A 17,983-nucleotide genomic window follows, 5' to 3' on the forward strand; every position below is an offset into this window, starting at 1 on the left:
ACTGTCACTGCTGCCATTCCAGTGACTGGACTCCAGCACTTTTAAAACTGTACAGGAGCATCACTCTGTGTGGGGTTCTGAGGGCTGGCGTGGGGCCAGCACCGCAATTTGGGCAGCACTGAGGGCTGGACGCCTAGCTCTGCTCCTTCCAGGGGCATGAAACCACCCACACACACAGCTTTCAGCTAACTGGGGCTGGATGAGCAATGCAGACCAGGACAGGTTGTGCTTAACACTGTGTTAGCTGGTCCTGAGTAAATGCTGGTAGGAGAAGAATTTGCCCTGAACACAGCTGAGCCTTTCCCGCAACCCACTGCATTACACACTGTATAAACGCAAAACAAAAAGGTGGCCCCAGCCTCAAACAGCTTCCAATCAAAGTACAGGCAGATGGGGGAGTACCAGGAAACAACTCAACAATATTAGTGACAAACGCTGATCACAGCCCACCAGCACCCTGACCACTGTCAAGTTATTGGGCAGTTGGTAGCAGTTTCCTTGTGAAGATGAGGCCATGGGTACAAACAATATTCCCAATATCATAATTATCATTTGCATTAAGCTAACACTAGAAATCCCAGGCACAGACCAGGTCCTGTAAAAACCACAGAATAGGCCCCAGACCCCAAAGAAGGTCTGATCCCAGTAACATGAGCTGATGCATTCCTATACTACCAAGGCTGTAGATGCAAACATCCCTTATGTGGTGTGTATTCTGTAGTGCTCTGTAAAGAAGATACAAATATTTTGATTTACACTCAGAGGCCGTGTCTACACATGCCCCAAACTTCGAAATGGCCACGCAAATGGCCATTTCGAAGTTTACTAATGAAGCGCTGAAATGCATATTCAGCGCTTCATTAGCATGCAGGCGGCAGCAGCGCTTTGAAATTGACGCTCCTTGCCGCCGCGCGGCGCGTCCAGACGGGGCTCCTGTTCGAAAGGACCTCGCCTACTTCGAAGTCCCCTTATCCCCATGAGCTCATTTGCGTGGCCATTTCAAAGTCTGGGGCACGTGTAGACGTAGCCAGAGAGACTGAAAAGTTTGTGTGTGTCCCTGTAAGTGATCAGCATTCTTGTATGCTCTTTGAGAACAGAGCACTTTGTTCTGTGTTTGTACAGAGCCTAGAAGAGTGATTGATGAATCCTGGTTAAGGAAGGGACTCACAGGTGTTTTCAAAATACATATGAAATATCACTGCTGCATTCCCCAGGCTTTCTTCATACTAAGTATATAGCTGACTACAAAATACTTCAGTTGGGCTACCTACTTATACAGATAACATTTCAAAGCTTCCATTTCCTATCATTGGTTAGGAACTTATTTTTGTAGCTAACTCTTGCAAACATTTTCATTATTACTGTTCACACAAAGAGCATTCTGGTACAGAATACTGGCAAAGGCTGAGCTAACCTTGTCTGGATGTATTTCCTCCTCTTGACATATTTCATCCCCACTCACCAGTTCTGGCTGTGAATGAGTCTTTGATCCAGCGCTATGTTTATAGTTACTGTCACAGGGCAAACATGCCCAAGTGATTTTAGGGTTTTGAGTCTCATTGAAAGCCAGTGAAACTTTCAATGGGACTAGAGCTCCCCTTTGAAAACGTTACTCTTCTTTCTTCGCCCCACACCACTACTGAAGGTTTTAAATTTAATATTTAAAAATAAAAGCACCAACAAATCTTTCATGACCTGACACGTGACTGTAATGTGGTTTATTGTGCAAATGTGAAGTGTGCCCTCTTGTATGCATGTGAGAGCTGGTGTGCTAAAAGTCTTCAAATCACAAGCTACAGACATGCATAAACAGATGCCTGAGGTACATCCTTCACATCCAATGGCAAGACTTGGGCACAAGCAAGGAGCTTTGGAACAGAGCACAACAAGAACCACTTGACATTGAAATAACGAGAAGAAAGTGGGGATGGCTAGGCCACACTCTCAGAAAACCATCATCCAGCATCGTTCATCAAACTCTTGTATGGAACCCGCAAGGAAAACACAGAAGAGGAAGACAAACAATGTGGAGAAAATCTGAGATCAAAGGACAACAACTGGGGTTCTTCTGGGGTCAGACAGAAGTTTTGTCCTGGGACAGACTGAAATGGAGATTTGCTGATGACCTCTGCTCCACCTGGAGTACCAGGTTTAAGTCAAGTAAGTCATTGTTCTTACAATCATTGGGTCTGGAATAGGAGATTAGGTTACAAAATCATCTGAACTGGACAGACACAAAAGAGGGAGTTTGTACTGAACCAGTTATTTTAGTTTAGATGTGGATTGAGAGGAACCTAAGCTATAACCTAACCTATGAGTTCACAAACCTTTAGTGTACTTACCCCAGCCCAGCACTCCCAGACCATCAATCATTGTAGTGTGCGAATCAGTGCCTACCAGGCTGTCGGGATAATAGTACCCATTCTGATCAAACACCACTCTCGCCAAGTATTCTAAGTTCACTTGGTGGACAATCCCTGAGCCAGGAGGAATAATTCTCATGTTGTGGAAAGCTTGGGAGCCCCACTGAAACAGTGAATAAGAGATCCAAATATTAAATATGCAGCAAAAGTGATGACTAAGCCTATCTTGGTACAGGTTGAGCCTCTCTAGTCTGGTACCTTCGGGACCTGACGGGTGCCGAACGATAGTATTTACCATGCTACAGGGAGTCATTATTGTCTAGCACACTTCCACTGCTTACTTGGCTCTTAGAAGACATTCGGGGTAAATTAGAGCTAAATAACAGCACAGAACACCGAAAGCCAGGACTGGTGGCTCTAATGAAACTTCACAGGACTGCAGGACACTTGGCCACACCCATGGTAAGTGGACATCCGGCTAAAATCATGTTGGATTTTGGATGTTGCTGACTAGAGAGGTATAGCTTGTACACATAAAGAAAACAAACTCTTCCCATACCTTTAAGAACTCAAATCTTTCTTTGTTTCTTTCAAACTCTAGCTCCTGATTCTTCTGCAAACTGTCTGGCCTGCAAGTGACATAAACAAACCACAGAGCGACAAGTTTCCAACTGAATTTAGAGTGGGGACTGACGTGCGCGTTCAGTGGAAAAGCACTTGTATCTCCTGATGCTGATGATTTTCATATCTTTCAAGCAACTGTGGAAGTGAACTACAAGCAGACAATGACAGGGTTTACCAAGTTTTTAGAATAACACCTATTATTTGGCTCACATGTTAGCCCCATGCAGAATGCAGACATTAAATTTTCAATTTGCTACTCTAGTCTACATCTTAAAGCAATGGACAAGTTTTCAAATGCTAAATTATATACAAGTAACATAGCAGTAAAGGAAGTTGGGACATCACCAGCCCACAACTGTGGCTGATCATATGGTAATCCTGATCTAGAATACACAGTGCAGTTCAATCCTGTACTTCTAAAAATACATGAAGCATAAACATAAAATCCCTAAAAAGGGCTTCTTTCTGCAGCATGGAAACAGTGGAAACCTACAAGTGACACATGTTCTATGCTGCAGATAAGACAACTTATCCCTCTCCCATGCACCTCTGCCAGTCTGACCCTGGGAAAATGCCTTCCCCACCCCAAAGATGAGATCCAGAGCATGTGGACAAGCTCTGCCACTTGGGAAAGGAGTCTGTGTTGTAACTCAGAGCCCTCCCCAACTAGTGTCTCATCTCAGATTGTTACAGAGGAAAAGAGTAGTCTAAGGAAGACCTGACGGAGATCTATAATAGATATGGAGAAAGTAAATAAGGAATGCCTGGCCAGAAGACACTGTGAAGACCAGGACTTTATTGGGGTTCCAAAAAAACTAGAAAAATTCATGGAGGTTAGGTCCATCGATGGCTACTAGCCAGGCTAGTAGGAATGGAGTCCCTAGCCACTGTTTGTCAGAGGCTGGAAATGGATGACAGGAGAGGGATCACTTGATGATTACCTGGTTTGTTCATTCCCCTCCGGGCACTTGGCATTGGACAGTGGCTAGATGGACCTTTGGTCAGATCCACTGTGGCTATTCTTAGGTTCATGTAGCACCCTCATGTCCACTGTGAAAGAGCTAACCAGCAATCACAGCTGGTCAGCCATTTTTTTTTTTTGGTGAGACATTTGTCCATCTGAAATGGGATTTGCTCAAAAATTATTTGTGAAAAGCTATTTTGCACTGAAAATATTTGTGCTTTTGTAAAAAACCACCACCACAATGTTTCTGCTTTTCAATTAAATTCATTAAAATGAAATTTTTCATTGTCACAATTTCCCCCAACCAGCTCTCATAATAAAAAGAGATTCAAATTAAATGGAACAGTATATTCCTAGTTTAAACACATAAGCAACCACTTGTATATATACTTGAGACCACTATTTCCGACATTTAATTACAAACTGAAATCCATTCCTGAACTTTTCTAAGTGAAATTTTAAGAATGCAATTTAAGTTAACAAGCAGCCGACTTCAGACAAATGATCCCAGTCAAGATCTAGGAAAAAGAACATTAGACAAACTGCTGAGCTTTTCAGTTAGCTGTGCCATTCCAACAGAGGTTGGCATTCATATGGATTTTGAGATTTAAGAAAACCTTCTTGCCTAAGAGTCACCTGAAGGGGATGTTTTAAATAAAATACCAAAGAAAATCTACCCAGAGATTTATTTCTACAAACAGGATCAAATATTGTTTAAAAAACAGGGAAAAAAAAAAACATTCTGGCTATGTCTACACTAGCCCCAAACTTCGAAACGGCCATGCAAATGGCCATTTCAAAGTTTACTAACGAAGCGCTGAAATACATATTCAGCGCCTCATTAGCATGCGGGTGGCCACGGCACTTCAAAATTGATGCGCCTCGCCGCCGCGCGTCTCGTCCGGACGGGGCTCCTTTTCGAAAGGACTCTGCCTACTTCGAAGTCCCCTTATTCCTATCAGCAGATGGGAATAAGGGGACTTCGAAGTAGGCGGGGTCCTTTCGAAAAGGAGCCCCATCTGAACGAGCCGCGCGGCAGCGAGCCGTGTCAATTTCGAAGTGCCGCGGCCGCCCGCATGCTAATCAGGCGCTGAATATGTATTTCAGCACTTCATTAGTAAACTTTGAAATGACCATTTGCATGGCCATTTCGAAGTTTGGGGCTAGTGTAGACACAGCCTCTGAGATGGGAAAGTAGTTGGGGAGGGCTCTGAGTTACAACACAGACTCTTTTCCCAAGTGGCAGAGCTTGTTCACATGCTCTGGATCTGACTGACTGCCATCTTTGGGCTGGGGAAGGCATTTTCCCAAGGTCAGACTGGCAGAGGTGCCTGGGAGAGGGGTGAGTTGCCTTAGGACATGGTTACTTGTAGGTTTAAACTAGGGTAAATGGTGCACTCTCTGTAACATGAAGAACTTCAATAACTCAGCCAGAGGTTTGGGGCCTAACGCAGGAGAGGGTGGGTGAAGTTCTGTGGTGTGGAATGTGCTGCAGCTCAGACTAGGTGGTCACAATGGTCCCCTCTGACCTTAAGGTCCACATCTGCTCTGATTCTTATATTCCTCTTTTTTGTGTTGTTTTCATTTAAGTGGACAATTGCAATATTTATTGCCCACAGAGGGTCACACATATGGAATAAGTTACTTTGTAAGGCAACCAGAGGACAATGAACAGGAGGAGGAGTTTGGAAAACAAAAGAGAATTGAGAGATGACATGAGAAAGTAGGACAATGTGCAGGATGGCAGGAAGGTTTCTAAGATCTGGATGCCACTATGATGAGTTCTGTGCAGATGGACCTTCTGGTTTCAGTGAGGACTTGGAGAGAGGCAAAGGAGTTCACCAAAGACTGCCTGTTCCTTCTTTTCCCCTCCATAAAGCCAATGCTTTATGTTTTAACACTAAGGCTGAAACAAGCGAAGAACCCCATTTTTAGAGTTGTACCAACACAGCCCAGTGTAGTGAACAGTCTGACTTAATCAGTCTTTAGCCTCTGTAATACCAGGGGCCAACGCATCAGTTTGCATACCTCAGTGTTGCTCCACTGACTTCAGTGGCCTCTGCTAATTAGCTCCAACTGGCTGTGGCTTCCTAACAACCCTGGGACATAAGATCTGCTTTATTTCCTTACCTCCTGTTAAAATCCACTTGGATGGAATGATCAATGACCAGATCAGCAGGACAGATGGGATTAATTTTTTCAGGATCTCCACCCAGTTTCTTCACAGCATCACGCATTGCAGCAAAGTCAACCACTGCAGGTACTCCGCTGAAAGGAGAGAATTACGCAAACTGAGGTGATTTAAAAGCCAGAACCCAGGTCCTCAGGTGCAGCATAGCCAGATGACGCCACACTGACCGGCAGATTCTGCCTTGGAAGCCAACAATGGACCCACCACTCCATTGCAGCGGGACACAAAAACAGTGGGGAGGAAAGAACAAAGCCACATTTGGAACCATCACTGCAGAACACTTGGTTGGGAACTCATCAGATGGCAATGGGTGGGTGGTTGCATAATTAAGGCACTGGACGGAGACACAAGAGCTCTAGATGTATTTTTTGTGTGACCCTGGGTGTTACTCTTCCTTGCTCTGTGCTGTAAATGGGGATAATTACCTCCTAACGCCAGACTTTTGGGGCAGGGACTCAGTGTATGTACAGTGCCTGTCCCAACAGGGCTCGGGTCAACGTCCGGCCTTCTCAGAACTAACAGATTAGCAATCATGATAGCAGTCAGACCTTGGCCTGAGTCCTGAGGACTTGTGATTAAGAAAAACCATCATCAGCTATTGACTTACAAGCTACACAAAACTGACACAGAATCCATGGAAGTGGGTATGACTGTGGAACCCCTGTGGGACATCCGGGGAGCACTGAAAGGAAGAACAAAGCCACCCTCACCCAATTTTGCCAAGTTCTAGAACTTACCAGGTACTCCCAAACTGACTACCCACATGCTTCACACTCCACAGCTATCTCTGGGAGGCAGTTAGCCAGAAGTGACATTTTCACCTCTGGTGGTGACCCTGCATTGCTGTCCTACCGGCCTTGTTGGTTCAATAATTAACGTGGCAACAAACACCATGCCTTCCTCTGGGTTTGCTTACAGAAGTGCATTTCACCAGAGCATCTGGAACCACTTCACATTAGTCAAGGCCTCCCGTACCCTACCGAAATAGGTTAAGGGTAGTTTTCCAGGCGGACAGACTGAGACACAATGGGTTAAGTGCTTTAGTTCAAGGCCACATCACTAGTTGAGATTAGAAACCAAGAATTCTGGCAGTCAGAAGTACGTTCTAATCATGAGACCATAACTTTCCATGTTTGCTTTTGCTGAGCAGATGGGAAGCTTGCGGCCCTACACAGATGGAACATTTTGGCATTTCCCAGATGGTTACCCTAACCATCAGGGGCAATTTTTGTAGCACTCAGCACTTTACTTCTAGACAGTTACTTTTGGGGAAACATCCCCCCATAACAAAATATGTAATTCTGCAGGGTGCTGAGTGCACATAGCACCCAGCGATGTGGTCCTGGGCAGTCAGGCCCATTTAGGATTAGATTGACAGTGTGTCTACATAGACAAGTTATTTCAGAATAAGAGCCGCTAATCGGACGTAACTTTGTGAGCATCTAAACAATGCAAACGTTGCTTTGAAATAATTTCGAAAAAGCAGACAGCTTATTTCAAATTTAGTAAACCTCATTTTATGAGGAATAGCACCTGTTCCAAACTAGATATTTCATAATCAGGGCTATGTCAAAATAAATTATTCCAGAGTAGCTTATTCTGAAATAAGGCTGCTGTGCAGACATAGTATTTCAGATTAGAGCCCTAAGCCGACATAGGCTCTATTGTGTGTAGACACACTGTTTTGGAATAAGTTTTGCTTATTTTGGGGTTCCAGTAGAGTTGGCATCTTGTTCCAGAAAGTTTATTTTGGAATAACAGCTCTGAAATAAGCTATTCTGGAAGAACTCTGTAGTGTAGCCACACCCTGAGTGGGCTTCCTGAAATATCAATCCAGAGGACAAGCTGTTTTAGTGTTCCAAGAGCAACAAGTGAGGATGTGAAGATGTTCTTTGCTGGAAGGAACTAAAAATAGTCAGCCTATAATGTTACAGAACAGTTGTGTGTATGAAAAATAGTGCAGATTATTAAATACAACAGACTCAACACAGGGAACTGGATCAGAATTTTCTTCTTCACCCTCCTTAGTATTTGCAGGCAGATAAAACTCAAACCCACACTACCCACATTATATTATAGCACTGATCAAAGAAAATACACATCTGAACTGAGTGAGTGTGATGTGCAATGGATCACGTCAATTACCCCAAGCGTTATGTACATACAAGAGAGAAGCTGATACTCTGAGGTAACTGCATTACCTGTTGCTACATGGGGGCGGGGGCGTGACACCAGCATACATTCATTTAAATAGCCGAAGCGTTCAAGGTGATGTGGGCCAGTGAACTCGAAAACACATAGGGCTGAACATCAGGAACCCTCAACATTCTAGCCCTCAAATGAGCAATTTACTCACTATGGGGCCCTGTGCCAAGAGGCAGATTTTTCCCTGCAGCTCAGCTCCCATTAGGCACCTGTGCAAGGGCGTCTCTTTTCAAGGAAGTTCAGCATTCTGCAGCTCCCCGTTTGACACGAATGGCAAGATCTTAGAAGAGAGCAGCAGCTACCACAGGTGATGTATGAGGGGTGCACATGGGGCCACATGCACCTCGCAGCATCACTCACCCCTTGCACTCACCATCAGCATCATGCCACTTCCGATGTGAGCAGGTGCAGTCCCGCCTCTCCCCCAGAGTGGCGCGACCCCAAACCCGTGCAAGCTTCCTAGCTTGTGCTACTCCTAGACCGTACCACTCTGGGAGGAGGGGGGCTGCACCCTGCACTCATCTGAAGTGGCACTCCATGGCAAGAGGTGGGCGGGGACAGAGCGGGGGCAGAGAATGGGTGGAGCTTGTGTGGGAGGAGAGGGGCAAAACACAAGCATGACTGAGCCGGCAGTCCCGGTAGTGCATTCGGGAGGGTTGCAGGCAGTATGCCATCTGCTAGGGTGAGAAATCGAACCACTCTATCATCCAGTAACGAGCAGAAACACCCAGGCTGTGCTGCATTGCCTCCTATCTCCTGGGTCCAAGGTTCAATGGGCAGTGGCCTTTGGATGGACTATTTTAAAAATGACCACTGTTTGCTTAAAGGAGCTCTGTCAATTTGACAGCCAGTATGGTTAGAATAATGTGGCACCGCCTCCATCCTCCATTCCCCTCTGCTTTGCCCATGCCAGTGGTTGGGGATTCAATATCCCATTTGCCTAGCTTCTGAAAGCTTTCGACTCACGTTAAATCCTGTAGAATAACTCGGGCTGGGCTAAATGGCACTTCAACATTCTTGTGCTGCACCACCTTCCAGTTGAGGATATTTTCAACATCTTCCTTCTTGACTAGAAACTCATCACAGTTACGGATGGCTGCCTCCAGGAGCACCCTGATCGAAAACGGCAAACGTCCTGGGGAAAGAGACAGAAAGCAGCTTGGTTTTCACTTTAATGTGAAGTTTCCAGATAGCTAGGCATGGCTGTGGCCAGTCACCTTTTGGGGAACGAAGCGCTGGCTTTGCTGAAGTCACTGACTAGAGCGGTTGTGGAGTTTCCACCAGTGGTATATTTAAGAACAGGTTAGATAAATATCTAACAGGGATGACACAGATGGCACTTGGTCCTGCCGGGTGGACAGAAGACTGGATTTGATGACCTCTTGAGGTCTCTTCTACTTCTAGTATTCTATAATTCTTTGACACTATAATGGAGCCAGGATTTTACATATCATCTTTGTGGGTGCATACATCTTGTAACCACACACTCCTATCATGTCTCTCACATTATCAAGGCAGCATGGACAAAACTTGCCCTACCACTGATTTGGCTAGGCCTTCCTTCCCAGTACGGGAATCACACCCTGCTCAGACGAAGCACTTAATGACCATACAAAATGACCAAAGTGCAGGCTAGAAAAAATAACATCACCATAAGAGAAAATCAAATAAGGCTAGATGCTAATATGCAAAACACACTGTTAGAAACTGATCTTCAAGGACTGGCTTTGCAATTTGTACCCACGTTTCTGTGCCAATCAACCAAATACCACCCAGAACTTCCAGATCGTCCCACAGTTTCTTTCAATGCCCACAGAGTAGACAGAAATGGAGTAGATGCAGGTCTCAGACAGCTTCCTCTGAATGTCGCCAACATACCATATCTCGCATCGCCCAGTTTGTACAGATTGAAGAACTTCTTCACAGGCTGGCTGGGGTCTAGAGGCTCCACTACGCATGCAAACGGGTTGCTCATGGTTAAAGCCCCTGTGAGACACTGAAAACACAAAAGAAAGTCTTATGAGCTGCCCCAGAGGAAATTCTATAGCAGGTGGTGCGTATAGTTCACAATATACATTAAAACACACACACATTTCTCCTGTGACTCCTCTGCCATCGTTACCACAGGAGCGATCAGAAGATTATAAACAAGCCCAGCCTACATTCACAGGACTCAGATGCCGCCATGTAAAGCATTGCATTGCTATGTCTACAGTAGCCCCAAACTTCGAAATGGCCATGCAAATGGCCATTTCCAAGTTTACTAATGAAGCGCTGAAATACATATTCAGCGCCTCATTAGCATGCGGGCGGCTGCAGCACTTCGAAATTGATGCGGCTCGCCGCCGCGCGGCTCGTCTAGACAGGGCTCCTTTTCGAAAAGAACCCACCTACTTCGAAGTCCCCCTATTCCCATCTGCTCATAGGAATAAGAGGACTTCGAAGTAGGCGGGGTCCTTCCGAAAAGGAGCCCTATCTGGACGAGCCGCGCAGCGGCGAGTCGCGTCAATTTCGAAGTGCCGTGGCCGCCCGCATGCTAATGAGGCACTGAATATGCATTTCAGCGCTTCATTAGTAAACTTGGAAATGGCCATTTGGATGGCCATTTCGAAGTTTGGGGCTAGTGTAGACATAGCCCATGAGTTATAATTTTTACATGGTGACTATTGAGGCAGCCAGTGCCTTTCCAGACGGCTAATCACACAGAGGTTGCCGAGACAATTGTTCAATAAAGCTGCCCAAGAATGAATGGACAGGTACCCCTACGTAGCTCACAAACAAAACCTTTGTACAATAAACCCTCGATTTAATGGACGAATGGGGGGAAGGGGTGTCCATTAATGCCAAAAGTCTGTTATAGCCGAATGGTTCTACTGTATGATGATGCCCTGACCTTCCCAGCCCATCACTCACTCCTGTCCTCTTCCCCCTCCTTTCCTTCCCCCTCCAGCCCCATTCTTCACCTCACACCTCCCTCTCCCCCTCCCAATTACCAGAACAGGTGCTGAACGCCTGCCTTGCTCCTTCCACCTCTTGCAGCTCTCAGTGCTGCAGCTCCTCCAGCTCCTGGCTCCAAGCCACCTGCATGAAGGTAGAGCGTGGCCACCCCCAGCCTGCCAGCAGGCAGCAGCCCCTGACAGCATGGCCACTGCTAAGCACCATTGCAGGCGGCAGTGCTCAGGGCTGACATGCTCCACACACACTGGGCTGGGGGAAGAGAGCTCCTGCACCCTGCCTCAGCCCCCGCCAGCTCCTCTGGCCACGGTGGCTCCAGCCGCTGCGGCAGCCCCTCCAGCCTCGGCAGCGACTCTGGCGAGTCTCTGGCACTTATTTGGGAGCGGTGGCAGATAGTGTCTGTCATTTCTGAAGTCTGTCATTTCAGGGTCTGTACCGAGGGTTTACTGTACCGAGCCAGACAGCACCTACTGAAAGGACAAATCCCCATGCTTGGTGTTCAGAGGTGTTACGCACTCACATCTCTGACCAACTTTAATAGGAGCCTGGGGCATTTCCCTCCTGGAGGGCAGGGGAGAGAATTAAAAATCTGGGCAGAGCATGAAGAGTTTTTCCCTTTAACACCCACCACCAGTGGGGATTTTGGTCTATTATGCTGGCCTAATCTAGGGGCGAGCAAAGTTTTCATTCAGGCCCACTTTTCATCGTTCAATTAGCAGTGCCCCCCCACCCAACCTGCCTAATGTAATCCAAACCGACAGAACTTTTGGTTATATTCATGGGGAAAAAAGAAAACCAACAACTTTGAGCATGTGTAAGAAAATAAGTATGCAGAATGTAAAAACCTTATTAATCGGATTGTAAATACTGCAGTCCCTCGAGTTACATGAGGGCTGTGCTCCCATGCACCCTGACATCATTTGAATTTCGCATAAATCCGGAGGGGGGGAGCTTTTTCCCCTCAGTGGAACGCACGTTCTGCAGCCAGGGAACTAGCAGGAGCACCTGGAGCTTTTGTCGAAAGCTAAGTCCTGGGGTTGGCGGCGGGGGAGGACTGAGCCTAGGGGTGGGTTGGGGCCGTGGGAGGGGAGCAGGGTGTTAAGCCTGGGGTGACCTAGTGCTGCAGTGGAGGCAGGGAGTGGAGTCGAGTCAGAGCCGCACTCAAGAGGGGTCGGTGAGCCAGACCTGTGCTTGGGGCGGGGGGAGCAGGGAGCCAGAGCTATGCACGGCCAGTGGGGTGGAGCGGGATTTTGAGTTGTGCTTAACTCGCATTTTGAGGATTTACTGTACATAAAAACAGTAACATAGTTCAACATTTCTAAGGAGCTGGATGAGCCTGAGAACCAGCAGCAGATCGTGCTGCTCCCCGCTTTACAACACTTCACCCCTGCCAACGCCTCCCTGGAGGGGACCCATCCGCCACTTTGCACAGCCCTGGCCTAACACATGCAGCATTTGATTGGGATTTAGAAGCCCTGGATCCTGTTCCCAGCTCTGCCTGCTGGGTGACCTAAGGAGGTAAGTTATTGTCCCGCTGTTTGCCTCAGTTTACCGCTCTACAAGACAATGACAATGATACTCAATTCCTTTGTACAGCACAAACTAATATCAATTATTAATACCATTATAACAACAACGAGGCCATGTTGTGCACACCTCAATCACAGTAACGAAATTACTATCCAAACAGTCCAACTGATGGCACTGTGACTACCCTACTTTGTAATGGGCTCTCACTCTTTCCCATGGTGTTTTCAGACTATTTAGACATCACCTCATCAGACTATTCAGTCACACCTCATTCAACTTTAATGCTGCTAATTAAAACTAAGTATGTGGGTGGGGAGCCAAGGCGCAGAGGGCTTTTAGTTTGGTTAGTGATGTGGAAAGGCTTGTGAAGTCAATGATTTATGAGTACAGGGAACTGCAAATAGATACGATGGCAGGAGACAAGTATGTGAGCAGGCAAGAGGAGCCAGATGAGAGACTGCAGTGTTTGCTAAGAGTAACATTGCACTTTGCATTTATGCAGAAAGGAGAGACAATGAAAAAAACCCACAACTCACTACACTGCACACTTTCACCTCTGGGAATGCACACAAGAGGCTTCGTATTAAGGCAAATTAATTAAGTATTAACACTCTGTACCTTGCACGCACAAAAATATTACGTATAAAAATATCAAGTCCATGCTAATTGCAATTGCTGCATAAATGGAGTTATCCTCATGTTTTCATAACATCAGAACAGGGACAGCAGAACTCCCCTTAAGACACCAACCACAGGTTTTAACTGGGATTCCTCAAGTGAAGTGGGCTCTCCCTCTCCCACTTTTCCCTCCCCCACCAAATATGATTTGGATTATCTTTGTGTTACTTTACTAAGTGATTGTTCTTCCTAACCTTGCAGCTACGAACCACTGTCACAGCAATTTAATGACAGCAGCATCCCTGGGGTTTTGTTCTTTGAACAGCTTAAACCATTGGGGTTTTCTCTCTCTCTCACTCTCCATTTCTTTGCGTCTCCAGGGTTGAGCATGACCACAAGAGAACATATCATCTTCCCTGCTATTCTCACCAGTCATGCTCATGGATGAATTTCACACCTTCTTCTCAGCTCAGACCTCTGTTTCATGCACACTTAATTTTTGCGACATGATTTAGTGCAGCAGGAGAGACAGTACGCAGGGATGTTTCCTGACAGATAAAGCAAGTGATCATTGCTCTGCAGTGACCATAACTCTATTTTCACAGTCCTCATTTGCCTCACTCTCTTCTAGCGTCAGTTTCAGCTATAACAGCCAGTCATATGCCTGCGTCAGTCATGCTGGTTATTACCTATGCATGGTGGGCTATAAACCATGTGATGCTGGCACAAAGTTCAAGCCAATCATCCACAGAAGCTTCAATGGCAAGACAATGCCAGCAGGCCATGAGTCTGCACAGATTTGTGAAAACAACACAAAGTCCTGTGGCACCTTAAAGACAAACAGATATATTGGAACATAAACTTATTTATTAATCTATAAGGTGCCACAGGACTTCTCGCTGTTTTTGCAGATACAGACTAACACAGCTACCCCTCTGATACTTGTCACAGATTTGTAAGTAATAAAATGCTCTGGATGCAGATCACCTTTCTACCACAGTGGAGTGTTTATTACTACTTTGCCTGCTTTGAAATGGGAACATAAAAGGATCAGCATGCCATGGAGCTGGAATTCACGGCCTTCCAAGATTCATGCCATATGGAAAGTCAAAAGCATGTCACTGCAGGTCATGTCCATGCTCAGCAGTGCTCCTGACATTTTCAATGAACTGCAAGACTCACAGCTGATAACACACTGACCAAATCATTTGCGCTTTCATCCAACCATCTCAAAGTGGTCTGCAAATTTAAAATGAGAGTATATCCCAGATAGCGGCTTTTCAAAAAACAAAACCAAAGCATGCGATTCTGTGTTCATCAGCTGCCAGGAACTCCAGATCAAGTTGCTCATTTTGCAAATAAAGAGGTTTTCTAGCTCCCAGTGCTGTAAACCGAGTCAAGCTGGAGTCCTTCTAGTTTATGCAGCACCACCACCAGCACCCAGATTCTGTGGGTTAAACTCCACATCAGCTAAACAAGACTGGCTAGGGTAATGCAAACTGCTGGTGCTGATGGTCCCACATTATATTCTGTGTGGATAAAACCATTTCACACAGGGGTAATTGACCAAAACCAGGTAAATGATTCTGTGAATGATCAACACAAAAGAGCAGAATCCAGCCAGCTCACTCTGCAAACATCAGTAAAAAAATTGCTTTTTACGTTTTGTGTCAACAGATAGGACGCTAAATACCAACAGGGAGCAAATCCGATGATTAAGAAAGATGACAATTTTTGCATTGTATAGGGATCATAGCAAAACCTAGATCCAAGCCACAGGATCAAAAGTAAAGGGTGGGGGAGGGGGATGGGATGGGATGGGACGGGACTGAAAAGCCCTAAGATATTCTTGCTCCATCTCCCCCAGCACGCTCCTTCTCCTCAAAAATCCACACTCCATTTCGTTCAGTGCCTGGACAAGCAAACAGTGTTTGCCAGATGCCTAATCTCTGAAGTTCACATGCAAGAAGAATCAGATCAAAATTTTTGTAACTTTCCCCAGAGAGTACATGAAAGAAGTGGGAAAGCAAGTCTGAAATACCCCCTACTCCATCCTTGAAGCATAGTGGGATGGAGAAAAGTAGGGCCTGGACCATACAAGGGCAGTGGGGGCAGAGTACATTTGCCATGAAAAGGGATGTTTGTTAATATCACTTTTCATGGGCCACCCAGCTAGCTAGCAAGCCTGGTGTTGTGAAAAGTGGTATTTGCAACCATACAACTATAAGTTATCACAGTAGTAGGTCTAGTAATCAGCAAGTCTGATAAGAAAAGGCAACAAACAGCAACAAAAAACAAGAATGCACAAAGCACCTTATTTGTGTTTCTGTCTTCTGTGGGTCCAGTAAAAAAAAGAGAGAGACAACTGTACATTGTTTGTGTTACTGTGTTTGCAAAAAAAAAAAAAAAAAAAACCACAAAACCCCACCAAGCTTGTATAAATAAATTACAATGATCTGTATGTGGATATATGCATATTTATTTTCCCTATAATTAATTATTTGAAGATAAACTGTCAGAGTGACCACCAGCAGGAGTTGGTGGCCACACTGAGGCCATTAAAATTTTTGTTCGAAAACCTCTAGATTTACAGCTACAGCACAGCAGCTGGACTTGATTTCTTGAGGTTCTTTCCAGCTGTGTATTTCTATGGTTCAGTCTGCTCAGGTCCTCTGTATTTTGTTGCATTTTAAATGACTTCAGCAGTACCTCAAGCATTTGGCTGGGAGTCATTTTTTGAGCATCTCTCCCCACATACCAATAACTGCTGACTTGTTTCACTTGAGCTATCAGAACAGGCCTCAGATGGTAAGGAGAAAACCTTCTGTCGCTAACGCTCCAGGCTAGAGTCAAACTATCGCTTCAAGGCAGAAGGTTTTGAATCATAGTAACAATTTCCCAGGGCGCCTATTACACCTAACATTAAATTTGACAAAAAAAGGTTACGGTGCACAGGCACACATTCCAAAGCTTTACTCATCGGCGTTGCGGGCTGCTCCTCGTCTGCATTTAATCTGAAAGGAATTGGAGCACGATGCCAGGCTACTAAATTAAAGCTCCCTCCGGGCAATACCGGGCACAAATGCCACGGACATGAATAACCACTGTACGCAACTCAAGGGCACAACCTGACCCTTAATTTGGCTCAGGCATACAGTTCCCCTTCGAAAGGGAAGGCAGGGATAGAGGACGAGATTCATGAGTTGAAAATCCGCAGAAAACCCCCATAAGCAGAGTCTTTTTGCCAGGCTCTCACATTCTGATTAGACAGGGGTGCGAAGGCACATATGCAAATCTGGTTGTAATCTTTAGCAAAGGTCCAAGAGATTCAAGCTCAGGTGATTTGGCACAGGCACCCTCTAACTCTGTTAACTCTGGCTCAAAAAATACGGGAGCAAGGGATTTCTAGTCCAGCTGGAATTTCAGGGTGATTTGAGCACCCACCTCCCCCCTTCCTTCCTGGAAAATACCTGTCTTAGTTCAGGCCTATACAAGGGAAATAGCGAGAATCGACGTATCTGAAAACGTCTTCCCTGACTGTTTCCAGCTCCTGTCAACCACCCTTACTCCTTGCGATAGCGAGGAAAACAGGGGTCGACTGCCAACCTCAGATAGATCAATTTCGCGTGTGTCCACCAGACGCATGAAATCAAACTTTGGAAGATCAACCCTTATCAGGTAGATCTTCCTGGAAATGAAGACAGGCCCTGAATGTGCCATCTGCTGGCTTTAGCTGATCTGTGTATTGGCCAAAGGAAGACAGAAGTTGTCTCTGTCAATGATGAAATATATCAATACAGGTCAAACCTACTTGGTCTGGCACACTCAGGACCTGACTGGTTCTGAATGAAAGAATTTGCTGGACCAGGGAAGGTCAATATTACCTAGCACCACTGCCAACACTTCCACGGCTTACTGGGCTCTTAGAAGACATGTATGGGCCAATTACAGCTAAATACCAGCACAGAACACTGAGAGCCAGGACTGGTGGCTATAAACGAACTTTATGGAATCACAGCCACACCCATGATAAGTGGTTGTTGTCTAACTAAAATCATGATGGACTACGGATGTTGCCAGACAAGAGAGTGCAGGACTGGAGAGGTTCAATCTGTATATAAATAATTTACTTACTAAAGAGTCCGTATGTAGTATAGAACTACTGACATAAAACCAGTTTTGTTAATTTGAAAAAGGACAGTGCATGGTGGACAAATATTTTAGATTTGTATTTAACAATGTTAATCATTCAAGGTCAAACAGGACAGTTCCAGCCCCTGCAATACATACTACCTGGACTCAAAGGTAAAGATTTCAGAGGCAAGTTCAATGTCTGTGATATCATTTAGGGACAGACAAGCCACGTGCACCTACAATGTATTTTCTATGTTTGCATTCTTGTATACCTAGAGGAGTATGTAAGTGAAGCCACTATTACAGAACAGACACTGATTCTGCTTGGAGAAAGAAAAGCTCTTTCTAGTTACCATTGCTCTCTTTATGTCACATTAACCCACAAGATAAGAAACACAC

The 17,983-nt window shown here is 45.5% G+C and overlaps 1 protein-coding gene across 1 annotated transcript in view; it reads right to left on the reverse strand.

The window, feature by feature from the left end:
* Nucleotides 1-17,983, reverse strand: part of ACO1 (aconitase 1) — a 45,560-nt gene that overhangs the window by 21,369 nt on the left and 6,208 nt on the right. The window contains exons 2-6 of the mRNA XM_074994693.1: nt 10,226-10,343; nt 9,314-9,482; nt 6,082-6,219; nt 2,923-2,992; nt 2,343-2,526 (exon numbers count right to left, since the gene is read on the reverse strand). Coding sequence (XP_074850794.1) covers nt 2,343-2,526; nt 2,923-2,992; nt 6,082-6,219; nt 9,314-9,482; nt 10,226-10,322 — 658 coding nt within the window. The 5' untranslated portion in view covers nt 10,323-10,343. The remainder of the gene's footprint in view (nt 1-2,342; nt 2,527-2,922; nt 2,993-6,081; nt 6,220-9,313; nt 9,483-10,225; nt 10,344-17,983) is intronic.

Source organism: Carettochelys insculpta, chromosome 5 (genome assembly GCF_033958435.1).
Source record: "Carettochelys insculpta isolate YL-2023 chromosome 5, ASM3395843v1, whole genome shotgun sequence".
Taxonomy (NCBI): Eukaryota; Metazoa; Chordata; order Testudines; family Carettochelyidae; genus Carettochelys; species Carettochelys insculpta.